A 14,172-nucleotide genomic window follows, 5' to 3' on the forward strand; every position below is an offset into this window, starting at 1 on the left:
TCTAGGAAGTAACTGTTAAACTAAAGATTTGTTGCACTCATACTAATCTAGATCAGTAGTATAGTTTTTTGCCGGTTCTAAGTAGAATCTACTTTCAGAATTGCTAATAGCTGTATATTAAATTGAATCTCGTAATACGATGTTTCATTAGTGCGTGAAAATGCAAATTGGAATTAGGTTTTTTTTTTAATCGAACATAGGGCAAACGAGCCTGCCTTGGTGGATGTATGACTCACTCAGCCATTCTACCGCCTACCATTGATACTTTGCAGTGCAGTTTCTCAGGTTTGATTCCGTAAATTTCAGTTAAGGATTCCGTGTAATAGCGTATGTTACCACTCGCTAGCGATAGATGGCGTTGATTGAATCTGTCACATTCCTGAATCACGCTGTCTAGATTCGCTACTGGGTGTGTATAATGTTGAAGTGATTATCCTACAGTGATCAAATAAATTTCAGTTATGTGAACCAGTGGCAAGCACTTCATTTGTTTCATTTGCTCTTTGATCCCCCGTTATTACTTCGGTTTAAACAACCCTGTGTTGTCTCAACTACTAAACTAGGCAATTACGGCTTTTTAAGTTATTTTAATTTTAAGTACATTTTAATTTTCTGACTTGTTCTATAATCTATTTTTTTTTCTACACAGAGCACGGGATGTGTTATGTTAATAATTGTGAACAATTTGAACCCTAAATTTACTTTCGCCTTTGAGTTAAAACCACATGTAGTACCGATTACACTATTCCAATTGGAATTAAAATAAAAAATATATATAAATTCGAAAAGTGCCAACCCTAATAGACATTTGATTGAATACTTGACATTTGTATGTCGTGTACGCGACAAGGACGGACGTATATGAACCCTTCGATGTGCGAAAGAGATGGTACCATGTTGTTAGCATCAAGAGCCAGAGACACAAAATGCCTTTTTAAATTATCAAATTTTTTGTTGCAGTTATGATTTGTAAATGATCGATCATTATTAATTTATAAGAAAAATGGTGTTGAAATGTCTGTGTGCGAAACGTGTAGCTAACGATTTTTTATATGATAACTCTTGTTGAGAATGAACTATTGCTTCTAGGCCAAGATTAAATATTATGGCAAATTGGCCAACTAATGGTACTTACCCTTAAGCTAACCTACCACCAACTTTGGGAATTAGGGGACTTTGAGAATATGATGTAATGTAGCTTGTGTGTGTATTTACATTGTCTCACTCACCCTTCAAACTGAACACAAAAATACTAAGTATAGCTGTTTGACGGTAGAATACGGGATGACTGGATGGTACCCCCCCAAGCGGGCCGAAATAAACATTAATATTACTTAGAACGTAATCTATCAATGACAAAAAATATCGATCACTGGTTTTACGGTATAAATTTGATATTTAATTATTTATTCATGACATTAAAATTACGAACTTGTACAATTTTGAGATAGATTATATTCCTAAACGTATGTACACGGCATGCTCGTTAAAATAATATTAACACAGTCAGTTGCTCTATATAATAATGAATAAATCGTAATAATTGTATCGATAACACGATTATTAAGAAGTATATATATATATACTTCTTAATAATCTGCTTCCCCCTTCCTTCCTGCTTCCCCCTTCCTTCTTAAGTCCACGCGAGCTGGTTCTCGATGTCACCGCCTAACTGTGACATCAATTCCATCGCGAACAAAGAAATTTGGCAACTCCTTTCTTTGTCGCACTTCCAAAAAATGGAATTCCTTACCAGCTCACGTATTCCCCTCCTCTTACAACCCGGGTTCCTTCAAACGAGGCGTGAAGAGGCATCTTGCGGGCCGGCAAGGCGAAGGCGGCTAGTGCAGAACGTTTTTCCCGTCTGTACTGGCCGTCGTCGCGTTTGGACTCTACTACCACTTACCATCAGGTGGAGTAGAGTCATTTGCCCTCCCGGCGATATAAAAAAAAAAAAAAAAATCGTAAGCAAAATATCAATTATTACGGGTACTCCTATAAGGTAAGACACTGATTTCTGTAATACAGGTCTTTGAGCCTAGCTCAGAAATCAGGGACTTCATTATAACTTGTTACTTTTTATGTGAATAAAGATTATTATTATTATTACTCCTAAACTATGCGCCCGATTGATTTATAATATGTCACTTCTTCCTCGATGTAGACGCTCACTGAGAAAGTGCTTTACGCAAATCCTATCCAAAATACATTTTTATTCTTATCTACCCGTGCGAAGCCGGACGATTAACTAGTGTATAGTTAAGTGCTACAAACCACAAAACCTGCACGAAATTAGCAGTATTTGATTGTGGTCGAGCTATTAATAAAAGTCCCACTGCTGAGGTAACGGTTTCCTCAAGAAAGAAGGTAAAGGACGCCGCACGAATGTCTCTTAGACTATAAGCTCCAGAGCCTATGAGGATAAACGGATACAGAGCGACAGATTTCCATCAGATAAGTGTAGGTAACCTCACGATGTTTTCAATTATAATCGTGACGAAATTTAAATGCAAATTAAATACATTAAAGTTAAATGTTCTTGCCGGAATTGAACGCTCAATCCACGTTTAAGATTCACGTGTGTATAACCACAGAACCATCTCGGCTCTGACCTAACCACGTTTCGTAATATATAATCAACTAATCATCAACAAAGTTTGCTATTGTGCAGCTATCTTAATCTTCCCACAGACAGACGAACGTGTTGTTGCGAAAATACATAAAGTAGGTTGTATTGTGAAAGTATATTATGTAATGGATGCACAGTAATTGATATATAAGGTCAGATTAACTTTAACTAGTAACCTATTGCTTAATTCTTTATTGTAAACGTAAATAATAATAGCTGGAAACACACTGATACTTTTTTTTTTTAATTTATTCTTCAGGTCCGTAGTTCAAACCTCGGTTTGGGTAAATAATATTTTATTGCGTAATTAGTATCAACCTATAGTTTAGAAGGTATGAAGTAATAGTTTCTGAATTAGTCTGCTGGACTATGATCTCTCCATTCGAGGAGAAGGTTTGGTCTGATTATTCCACTACGCTACCCCAAAGCGGTTTTATTGACGTCTACGTGTCGCATATGGACTTAACTGGGTTGCTCCTTACGGTTCCACCCGCGTGAAACGTCACTGCTCCGCCCTCGTGGGTCGTACATCCCGTGTTATATCGTCTATAACCCTTGTCGTTTAATAAAACGTACACACGCATACTATATATAATTGCAATAATACTTTTAATTACGATTAAAATTTATACTAATTTATATAAAATACTTATTGTAATTTCGACTGGCGCGTACAAAGTCTGATATTTTGTGAATATTTAAAAATAACTCATAATATATATTCAATGTCAATCGCTAAAATATAGTTTTTATTTGTCCGCAGCGGAATTAAGCAAGCAGCATGGCCGATACCGATACGGAGACACTGCCGAACGGCACCGGTCCGCTCTCCGCCGAGGAGGAAGAGAGATTGAAGCAGCGTCCCGCCGACATTGATGCTGTAAGTATACAAAACTGTTTAAAAACTAGCTTGAGCACCCGTATAGTTTGCCTCTGTACTCTTTTCGATTGAGTCGAATTGCTGTTCGATCGGATTATGAGAGTGTCTCTATTTCGTGATCCTATATCCTGTGCACTATAATTTGTCCTGAGAAGTTAGAGAAACTCTCCTGAGAATGACTTTCATCGCCAAAACCGGTCATGAGAACATCGGCGTCATCATTACTGTCTTTGCTCGCTGACATCACCCGTATCCAGGCAAATGTGCTGCCGTGGTACTAACTGATTACTATCTAGTGGTCTAATCACTAAATAACTTGGATATCACCTAACATCAAGACGTTTTTAAGTATTATTAAGAACAATAATTAATATTAAACCAGACTAAAAACGAACACAATTGTTTGTTATGTACAATAATGCGAAATAACTACATATGAATGAATCGATCATGGGCCAAATTTTCGTATACTATTGGACAAATAGCGCCAAGTGTGTTTGGTCAGAGCTTGCCTTGTTCAATATTCGATATTCGCTTTTTTATGGTGCTTCATTAATTAATTAGTTAGTAAATAAGTAAGTTATGTAATTGTCTCATTGTTGTGCTAACGCTTTCTATTCGTTTGGTGAGATGGTCAAAGTAATTAAATTTCCGAATGTTAAGCAAAATCTTTCGTCTTATGTTCTCAGGATGTCCGTGAAATGGAGCGTCGGAAACGCGTCGAGGCCCTCATGTCGTCGAAGCTGTTCCGCGAAGAGCTGGAGCGTGTGCTCGATCAGCAAATGCACGAGGGTAACGACGCGCCCCTGCTGCAACGCATCAGGGAGATGGTTGGAGGCCGGCTGCATACGGGGAGTTTAAGGGTACGTGTGGAAATACGTATTATATGTGTCTACTTATTTCGCCTTCGCTTTTATTCTAAAAATTACCAATCTAGGGACACTTTAGGTCCGGCAGTGGTGTGTATGTCTGTATGTATTAAACTTTTTGATTATAGTTAGTGAAATTTGGTCGGCAATAAAAAATTAAATCAAACGATATATCAAAAAACGTTTGACAACGAACGAAAGACTTACATGTGCTTGAGATTGAATGTAAACTATGAATATTTATATTTATTTAATACATACATTATTTGTAACATACATATACATATTTTTTTTTTTCAAAATGACTTGTTGCTGTTTGCCCAATTGGCATTGACAGCGTCATCGGCTGGGAAGTTTTAGCTTCCTATACTTTTTCTTCATATAAACTTTAACTATGCCAAATCTTACAGTAGTGCGCACGCGCAATGTGATTCCGAATTTTTGAGTAAATTAGAAGTGGTACCTACCCAGACAAAAAAAAAGCCGAGATGGCCTAGTGGTTAGAACGCGTGAATCTTAACCGATGATCGTAGGTTCAAACCCGGGCAAGCACCACTGAATTTTCATGTGCTTAATTTGTGATTATAATTCATCTCGTGCTTGACGGTGAAGGAAAACATCGTGAGGAAATCTGCATGTGTCTAATTTCATTGAAATTATGTCTCATGTGTATTCTACCAACCCGCATTGGAGCAGCGTGGTGGAATAAGCTCTAAATCTTCTCCTCAAAAAGGGAGAGGAGGCCTTAGCCCAGCAGTGGGACATTAACAGGCTGTTACTGTACTGTACTGTACCTACCCAGACAAGGGTGGGTACATGTTTGATAATTTTGTATAAGCCAATACAAACTCAAATGTTTCTTCGCCCCCCAGGGTCCAAGTTGCGTTCTTCCCATCAACGACATCCGTGGTATCGAGGGTGTCGGCTACGAGAAGGGTGAAAAGATTCTACGCTGCAAGTTGGCGGCCGTTTATCGTCTCGTTGATCTTTTTGGATGGACGCAGAGTAAGTTTTGTTATATTAGTACAGACTGACCAGCCCAGATGACCCCGTCACGGTAGCATGTTCAAGCGATCCCATGGAGTTAAGACGGAAAGGGTACCGCCGGTTTTTTAGTGGGTATTCCGATGTTCGGGGCGCACTCGGCGCCTAAGACACCGGCGAGCCCCACATGGAGTATGCGTTTTCCCCACTGTTCCCGTGGGGAATACGCGTAATGCGTTTTTCCAGCGTTAAAAAAACTCTGATGACCCACTAGCTAGGCTAGTAGAAACAAATGCTTAATTTGTGCTTATAATTCGCCTCATGCTCGGCGGTGAAGGAAAACATCGTGAGGTGCACGCCATCTTCAAATTTTTTTCACCACGCTAATCCAATGGGGTTTTGTTATATGATGTTGCTAGATTCTTCGGTTGCCTTTTTTTTTGCGACTTCAATGTCAGAAATGTAAAATTGTCGTGGATGCTGTTTGTCGTTCCAATTGGATTGAATGCTCTGTATTATATAGCAACTATGATGTTCGGTTTTCAGGGAGTCAGGCTATGTATGTATGTGTACAACAATTTCTTTACAAATAAATACATGAAATACATTTTTCAACAGCAGGTATCTCCGGCCAGATCACCGCCCGCCTCAACACCGCGGTGGAGCAAGTACTGACGACGCCGCGGGGTCTCCTGCCGCACGAGGTGACAGCCTCGTCGCTGGTCAAGGTGGACATGCAGGGCGTGGTCCAGGACCAGGGAACCACCAACTTCCCCGTCAACGCCGAGGGTTAGTCCGGGCGGAACGGTCGAGGAGACCACTAGGGTAGCCGTGCCCCAATGAGCCTACTCCAATAAGGGATGTCCGCGTGTGTGGCAGGGTTCTCGCTGCACGCGTCGGTGCACGCGGCGCGGCCCGACGTGCGCTGCGTGCTGCACGTGCGCTCGGCCGGCGCGCTCGCCGTGTCCGCCACGCGGCGCGGCCTGCTGCCGCTGTGCGGGGAGGCGGCGCTGCTGGGCGACGTGGCCTACCACCGCGTGCCCTACGGTACCCACGCTACTCTATGTTCATTTCGACCATGCTTTTTTATCACACCAAAACTAGCTTTTTTTTTATTGACACTACCAAATTATCACTAAACACATACTCTTACAAAGTGTATACGTCTTTAATTGTGTAAGCAACATTTACCGTAATGATAAAAATAATATAAACCAAAATAAACTAAATATAAAAATTTTAAAATCAAATCTTAGCAACTAATTAGTTCGTGATTTTTTTTTTTATTATCTGTGGGTTGTGTTATTGTCCGTGTACAAATTTATACGAGTATATCATTTTTGTAACATATAGATGCTTTCTAATATTGATTTGGTAATTATATACAATTTAATTATTAACGTAAGTCTCGTAACTGAATAAAATTGTCATCCTAGGTACACTCGATAACGAGGAGCGTGACAAACTCGTCCGGGCCCTCGGACCCCACGCGAAGGTGCTGATGCTGAGCGGTAGCGGGGCTCTCTGTTGCGGTGCGACCCTCGAGGAAGCGTTCTACCAGGCCAAGAACCTGAACGCCGCCTGCGAGGTTCAGCTCCGTCTGGCTTCGCTGCCACTGGACGAGCTGACCTTGCTGGATGATGAGACAAGAAGACAGGTTAGTTGGGCGCTCAAACGATAACCTTGAAAATGTTTGTCTCTTCTCAATAGTAAACTGGAAGTCGATAAGTGTTTACATTTCCGTACTTGACTACTGAACCTTTGGTTTTGTGCCTGAACACTTCAACAGAGTACACATACACAAGCTTGCACTCTATCCGCGTAGTTGGCTAGTATTTTATGCCAATGCGATTCCACATGACACCTGATTCAAAGAGGCCCCAGCAAGTCATGAATGATTTTAGTTATTGCAAAATTTAGAGGGTTCTTCATGCTTAAAAAAAAATACCAAAATTTCAGTACGTAAAAAAAAAATTACATTTACAATGAGGTATATAAAATGAAAGATAAATAAGAGGACTCTAAGCTTAGTCCGATCAGCCGTCTTTTCATCCAATGCTCTGCAGTCCACGTTCGTTCTCATAATAAACAAAAGGGGATAACACGTTTTGGATCGGGGCCCGAAATGGCTGCTTATACATCCGCTAGTCTCCATTGAGAGCGGTCAGACACTTATCATTCTCGTGTTTTCTCCAGATGTACGAGTCTTCCCGCAAGCCTCCCTCTGACACTGCCAAGTGGCGCGTCGGTGGCGAGGAGTTCGAGGCTCTGATGCGGATGCTGGACAACGCTGGTTTCCGCACCGGATATATCTACCGCCATCCGCTTATTAAGGTTAGTACCGATCCTGAGCCATTTGTTTTGTTTATTTGATATTTATTTATACTTATTGATAGTCAAAGTAAAACAAACACTCCAACTAGTTTGATAACTCCTGGATCTTAGAAGAACCGATGGAAGAAACCAACGGTTTAGTTTCGACAGTTTTTTTTAATATTATTAAAAGTTGGTGCATTTGAGGACTTTAGTTAATTGTATAATAAACTTTTACAAATCATTTTTAGAGATAATCCCGGAACACTGTAGGCTCACACCCGGGCACCCCTAACATTTCATGCCTATGTTGCAAGTATTATAATATAATTAATATATTTCCCAGAACGATATACCGAGACCTAAGAACGACGTAGAAGTGCCACCAGCCGTGTCCTCACTGGGCTACCTTCTGGAAGAAGAGGAACTCTACAAACAAGGGTAATTATGTAACCCTAATATATACTTTTTTTTTTTTTTTATAGAATAGGAAGGCGGACGAGCATATGGGCCACCTGATGGTAAGTGATCACCAACGCTCTTAGACATTGGCATTGTAAGAAATGTCAACCATCGCTTACATATCCAATGCGCCACCAACCTTGGGAACTAAGATTTTATGTCCCTTGTGCCTGTAATTACACTGGCTCACTCACCCTTCAAACCGGAACACAACAATATCAAGTATTGCTGTTTTGCGGTAGAATATCTGATGAGTGGGTGGTACCTACCCAGACGAGCTTGCACAAAGCCCTACCACCAGTATAACTTTCCGACGCAGAGATAATTGATAGATTGTTTCAGATTATCTGTGGCATTTTATAATAAATTTACCGTATCTTATACATATATATTCTACCCTGAAACAGCAGTCACGATGCAAAGAATGGTTAAAATTTAACTGCACGGTGTTATATCTATAGGCAATGGTGACCACTTACCGTCATGTCGCCCAATTACCAGCCTGCCTACTTATTAAAAATGAAACAAAACCTTTACAACTATTAATGTGATTTCTTCATTAATTTTTTTTGCTATTACAAAGTAACTAATAGTGCGCCAATTGCGTATTTAAATTGGTCTGTTGGTGGTTTAGTGGGTAACTAATAAAGATTTCGCCAGCATTTGCAAATATACTCACACTTGTGTAATTCTTCAAGAACTTTTGTCTCATTAAATATGATCACCGCTTGAGAATGTCTTGAATTGAAATCGAACCGAGAATACGGGCGGAAGACTACTAACCATCTCGTGGATCATTTGTCTGCCTGGCTTCATTTCATTGATTAATAATATTGTTCGTCTCCAGGATATGGAAGAAGGGCACTGGCAAGGCCGGAGAGCGTACCCGCTGGCTGAACTCCCCCAACGTGTACCAGAAGGTCGAGGTCCTGGAGACAGGCACCAGCGATCCCAAGAAGATTACCAAGGTAGAATATCTGAGGGTTGAGGCAGAGTAAGGCTTGTGATGGCGTTCTGAGAGGATTGTTCGGAGTTCTGGGGAGGGGGGGGGGGGGGTCGATAAATCTTTTTGGGGCCAGGATGGAGATTCGATTTTCGTATTTTTTTAAATATATATACTTTATTTTTAAAAATATATAATTTTGAAGAGAATAGTGGAAAAACGTCCCCATGATGTTGTTCCTGTTTAATAAGTTAAAGTGTTTAATTATCTATATCACCAAATGTCAGATTGAAATTAGATTTCTTAATTGGTTGTCTGTGTCTCAGAATGAAAACAGATAATATATATTTATTATGAATTTAAAATGGTATATGAATGCTTTTAGTCCAAAGATGTAATTTTTTTTTTTTCGATGTTTATTGGACTAACACGAGTGTCAAACTTTGCTGCCTGTTTTCTTTTTAATACCAAATGTTTGTTTATAATGAAAAATTAAGCTAATATTTATGTTTAGGCGAAACTTTTAGACTCGAGGCTTTTGACGTTGATAATATTAGCTCTTTAAATATTGCCTAATTAGATTTCTTAGTGCATCGAAACGGTTTTTCTTGTATGGATATTTCGTTTTCAGGATATCACGTAGGTTCTAATATTTAGATTGTATTCAAGTGATTAGTCTTTGATTATTAAAAAATTTATCGAAAATCTCAATGATATGATACTACATTATTTGTATTCGGTTGAAAAAAATATGTCCTTTAATAATTGTACCAGGTTTTTTTTTTCTTTTTAAACTATATAGGGTGTTTAAAATAGTTTCGAGTTAGTTTTTTTTATTATTATTATATTTATATGTTATAATTATACATGCATTTATAGAAGTATTTTGGTTTGTATTAAGTAATAATGGTACAATATTTCTGAACGTTAAATCATTGAGCACTTTACAGCTTACCGATTTAAACTAAAGCAAAATACATTTTTTTTGTACAATTTAAAGTGGTAGATAATTTGCATATTAATTCTAGTATGATAAGATTTTTTTTTTGCCAATAGTGGCATATATATGTGTAATAAGAAAAAAACGAAAAACCAAAAAAAAAAAATTTCGTTGTAGAACTCTTTGATATATTATAAATGTTTAATCATAGGCAATATTCAATGTTCTCATTATAAAAAAATACATTCCTTTAAATCTATGGGAGTTTATGTAGTAAATCGTTCGTGAACGCGCAAAATTTTTACATTTCGATATGTTTTTCTTTTAAATTGTGAATGAAATGTTAGTCATAAGTTTAGTAACATCACTATTTGAGATTTTTTTTTCTTTTTTAATGATTACTCTATTGTGTGTATTTAAAGTTTTGGGATAATCTTTTTTTTTTACAATGGCAACATTTAAATCATTATGAATTATATCCGATAAGAAATTCAAAATATTAATATTAATTTCTTACACAGGCTCATTAAAATAACGCACAAAAATTTGATAATATTGTCCCTACTTAGATTGCAAAGAGGAGTTGCTTTATTAAACGTATGCGATATTTAAAGATCGATCCATAGATTAATTGACCGATCGGCTTGAAAAATCAAATTTACTCTGAGCGAAATGTTGCTATCTTTTAAGTATGACGTAGGTTAAAAAAAAAGTTTTTCCCAAAAAACAAAGGAATTCGCTTACATGATAATATTTCGCTTATAAAATTTATATATATATAGAATCATATTAAAGATTTTATTGAATATAACGAATTTCTTTATTTATCTGTTCACACATATGAAATGCTATTGAATTGTGTGTGTCTAACGAAGCTGTGTGTGTGTGTGTTTATGACGTGACTAATATGATAATGTTTTCCAGTGGGTGGACGCTAACAACGAAGAGGTAAATTTGATAATATATTATATATTAACTTCTTTCTATCTCGTCGGGTAAATGGGTTTCTACTTTATGCTTCTATTTTGGGTATTTGATATATTTTACTCATATAATTTATTATAATTATATATTATTAAGTATATATGTAATAGCATATATATATATATATATATATAACAATGAAGATTGACTTTGACACCGTTTAAAGGATTATCATCAACATATAATATATATTTTTTTAAAAAGAGAGAGGATTCCTCCTGAAAAAGCCAGTCTGGGCACGGGCCTCAAGGTTGCCCCCTTTCCCGGGCTATTCCTCACCGGCAAGTTAATTGGCCGAAGGGCCAGGGTCAAACTGACCCAGTGGCTGTTTGTTTTTTGTCCGATTTTTGCTAGTATGTTATAAGGTTTCTCATTCAAATAGTAGCAGCCTTGTAGCGTGTCAAAGAAATCGTACAGATCAGTCCGAGTATTTGAGCTTGAGATTGACTCGTATACTATCACAGATACATAGAAGTTTTATATGTAGGTATCGTATAGCGATTATAATATATTTTATATATCTTCTAATAATAACCAATTTCCAACTGTTTAAACCAAAGCTAACAGAATCGAACCTGTGACTTTAAGCTCGTTGATAGTTGATATAGTAACACTAGATGATTTTTTTTTTAAATGAATAAAATAATTGATCATAGCATAGCGTGTTCGTATAGCAATAGAGTTTTGTTTGATTATATATTATGTATCATTCACTTGAACAGTTCAAGTATATAACATACGTAACTCATGTACATAGCCTATTCCAACCACGAGATGATCAACCCCAAATAAACGGGCCTGTTGGCGTGGTTGGTAGATACTTCGTTTCCCACCCAGGACAGACATTTGTACGCATGACATGTCTGTAATTATCTATATAAGTACGTATTTACAAAAGAAAAGTAGTATATATGTGTAATTACAGGCACAAAGGGACATAATATCTTAGTTCCCAAGGTTGGTGACGCATTTGTGATGTCATCGATGGTTAACATTTCTTACAATGCCAATGTGTATGGGCATTGGTGACCACTTACCATCAGGTTGCCCATATGCTCGTCCGCCTTCCTATTTTATATTAAAAAAATGTTGTATATTAGTTGTCTGGTTTCCACAGTACAAGCTCTGCTTAGTTTGGGATCAGATGGCCGTGTGTGAATAATATCCCGGGATATTATTATTATTATTATTATTATTATTATTATTAAATATAGAACTTTGACACCAATATCAATTGAAGCGATATCATTGGTCGAGATCTTGAATATTCACTATGGATTCGCGAAAAAATGGCGTCTTCAATGTCCGCGAAGTTGTAATCGGAACTTCGAAGGTTAATGTGGTTATAACTGGTTAGGTGGAATAGTGTTGTATTATAACTAAAGGTAAATTAATCAGGAACTGTTTGTAGTGCGTGCAAGTTGTATATCTACGGTTTGTTTACCGTTATTCCTTCTACGATTGGAATAGGGTACATTTTTTTGCAAACCATACGCTCAATGTTAATTTAAGTTTTTTTTTTTTTTTTGCTAACACACCGGTTACTTCAAATTAAATTCTGATATTATTGTAAAGTTTTTTTGGGCAAGAAGCTCAATACTAATGTATTTTATGTAACTATTTTCCGTGTCGAATAATAATCCGACATTTTGGATTTTATGCAAACATGATTTAAATTTGGAATGTTTCGTATACATAAAGGAAAAAATAATTTACATTATTTCGTTATGTACAGTAGTGCAGGTTCGATTATAAAATATAATATAAAATATTTAATGTGTTATCGTTAAAATAAATCAACTACCCAATTCATTTACATCCGGTCATAACTTTTGTTTATTTACAGGGTTTATATTTTTATCTATTTATTTTATAAACATTAACATTATCGACACAGCAATTACTTTAAACGCTTCTAATTCAAAAGCATTTCATAATTACCCTGGTTTAGGATAAAATTGTACATTTTATCCGTTTTTATATCGAGTTTGTACAGTGTAGGGTTAAGAGAAAAAATTAGTAAAGGTGTTGCCATATAATCCTATCCTTGCACTGTTTATTTTTTGTCCTAGCAACTCTTTGTTATGTTTTTTTTAATTGTGAATGTCTTTTTTTAATGAATTAATGCTAAACTCTTTGTCAATGCCTTTAAGCTTTGCATGATTAAAATTATATGAAAAAAAAAAAATTAAAAAAATGATAAAGCTATACTGTACATTCTCGAGTCTACCAGGTTGATAATTTTTTGCTTATTTGCACTTCATATTCTCACCGCAACCTCAAAACTAACCCTATGAATAAATATCCTCGCTTCATCTAACTGGCAACAAATTTACTAATTAATTTCTTTCTTTTCCCTACACGGTGACCTTCGCGGCGTTACAATTATAATGATATTGGATATTCGACTCTGTGACGTGCGTCAGTGGGTTCAAGATGGCTCGCCGGCGCACTCGGGCACTCCGGTCAAAATAGACACGCTACAGTTTGTGCCTAAAAACACGAACCCTAAGGAATTCAAGCAATTGCAACAGCAGGTTAGTTTCTGTTGATATATTTTTTACATAGGAGCTTATAAAGGGGGGAGGGGGGTCGTTATGGGAAATCATAATTATATATTTTAATATAATAGTATATCTGGTCCTCATGAAACTTAGTTATAAATAAGTTTTATGTTACAGTTAATATGGATTTAAGTTGTTATAAAACGTATTTTTGGAAATTTCCTGTATATTTGTTTTGTATGTAGACGTTTGTTTGTGTTTGATGAAAATCTGTAATATTTTAACGTGTACACGTGGTACACGTTAAAATATTCGATAGCGAGTAATTCAAGCTTGTCACGTCGATAGTCTAATTTTTAAGCGGATGATACCGCGATGCGCACTGTTTTTATTCGTTTATTTAATGAAAATAATATATACATATAGTGTCCCTAACTTATGGATATATTACAATTAGGTACTTATTCAATGGGTACAAACGCCTGAAATAGGCGGAGCATGTCTTAGACTCAAGTCTCTTCCGATGCAAAAGCACGTAAAGCCTTTGGTCCTGGCCCTGAACTCTATCCGGTCGTGTCGGATTGATGTCCCATCGGATTATGAGAGTTAGGGAATAGAGAGTGCACCTGTGTTTGTGCACACATTTGTGCACTATAATATCTCC

General features: G+C 37.0%; 1 protein-coding gene across 5 annotated transcripts in view; it reads left to right on the forward strand.

Moving 5' to 3' along the window:
* The window catches only part of LOC126779465 (protein hu-li tai shao), a 77,852-nt gene that overhangs the window by 50,136 nt on the left and 13,544 nt on the right, over positions 1-14,172 (forward strand). For 3 of the 5 annotated variants that reach the window (XM_050503454.1, XM_050503456.1, XM_050503457.1), the window contains exons 3-13: positions 3,393-3,509; positions 4,199-4,372; positions 5,251-5,383; positions 5,981-6,151; positions 6,242-6,409; positions 6,799-7,019; positions 7,559-7,696; positions 8,022-8,116; positions 8,985-9,105; positions 10,945-10,968; positions 13,431-13,541. In XM_050503454.1, the coding sequence (XP_050359411.1) occupies positions 3,411-3,509; positions 4,199-4,372; positions 5,251-5,383; positions 5,981-6,151; positions 6,242-6,409; positions 6,799-7,019; positions 7,559-7,696; positions 8,022-8,116; positions 8,985-9,105; positions 10,945-10,968; positions 13,431-13,541 (1,455 nt within the window). In that variant the 5' untranslated portion in view covers positions 3,393-3,410. The remainder of the gene's footprint in view (positions 1-3,392; positions 3,510-4,198; positions 4,373-5,250; positions 5,384-5,980; positions 6,152-6,241; positions 6,410-6,798; positions 7,020-7,558; positions 7,697-8,021; positions 8,117-8,984; positions 9,106-10,944; positions 10,969-13,430; positions 13,542-14,172) is intronic. The other 2 variants (XM_050503455.1, XM_050503458.1) reach the window with 1 other exon arrangement.

Source organism: Nymphalis io, chromosome 29 (genome assembly GCF_905147045.1).
Source record: "Nymphalis io chromosome 29, ilAglIoxx1.1, whole genome shotgun sequence".
NCBI classification, from domain to species: Eukaryota; Metazoa; Arthropoda; class Insecta; order Lepidoptera; family Nymphalidae; genus Nymphalis; species Nymphalis io.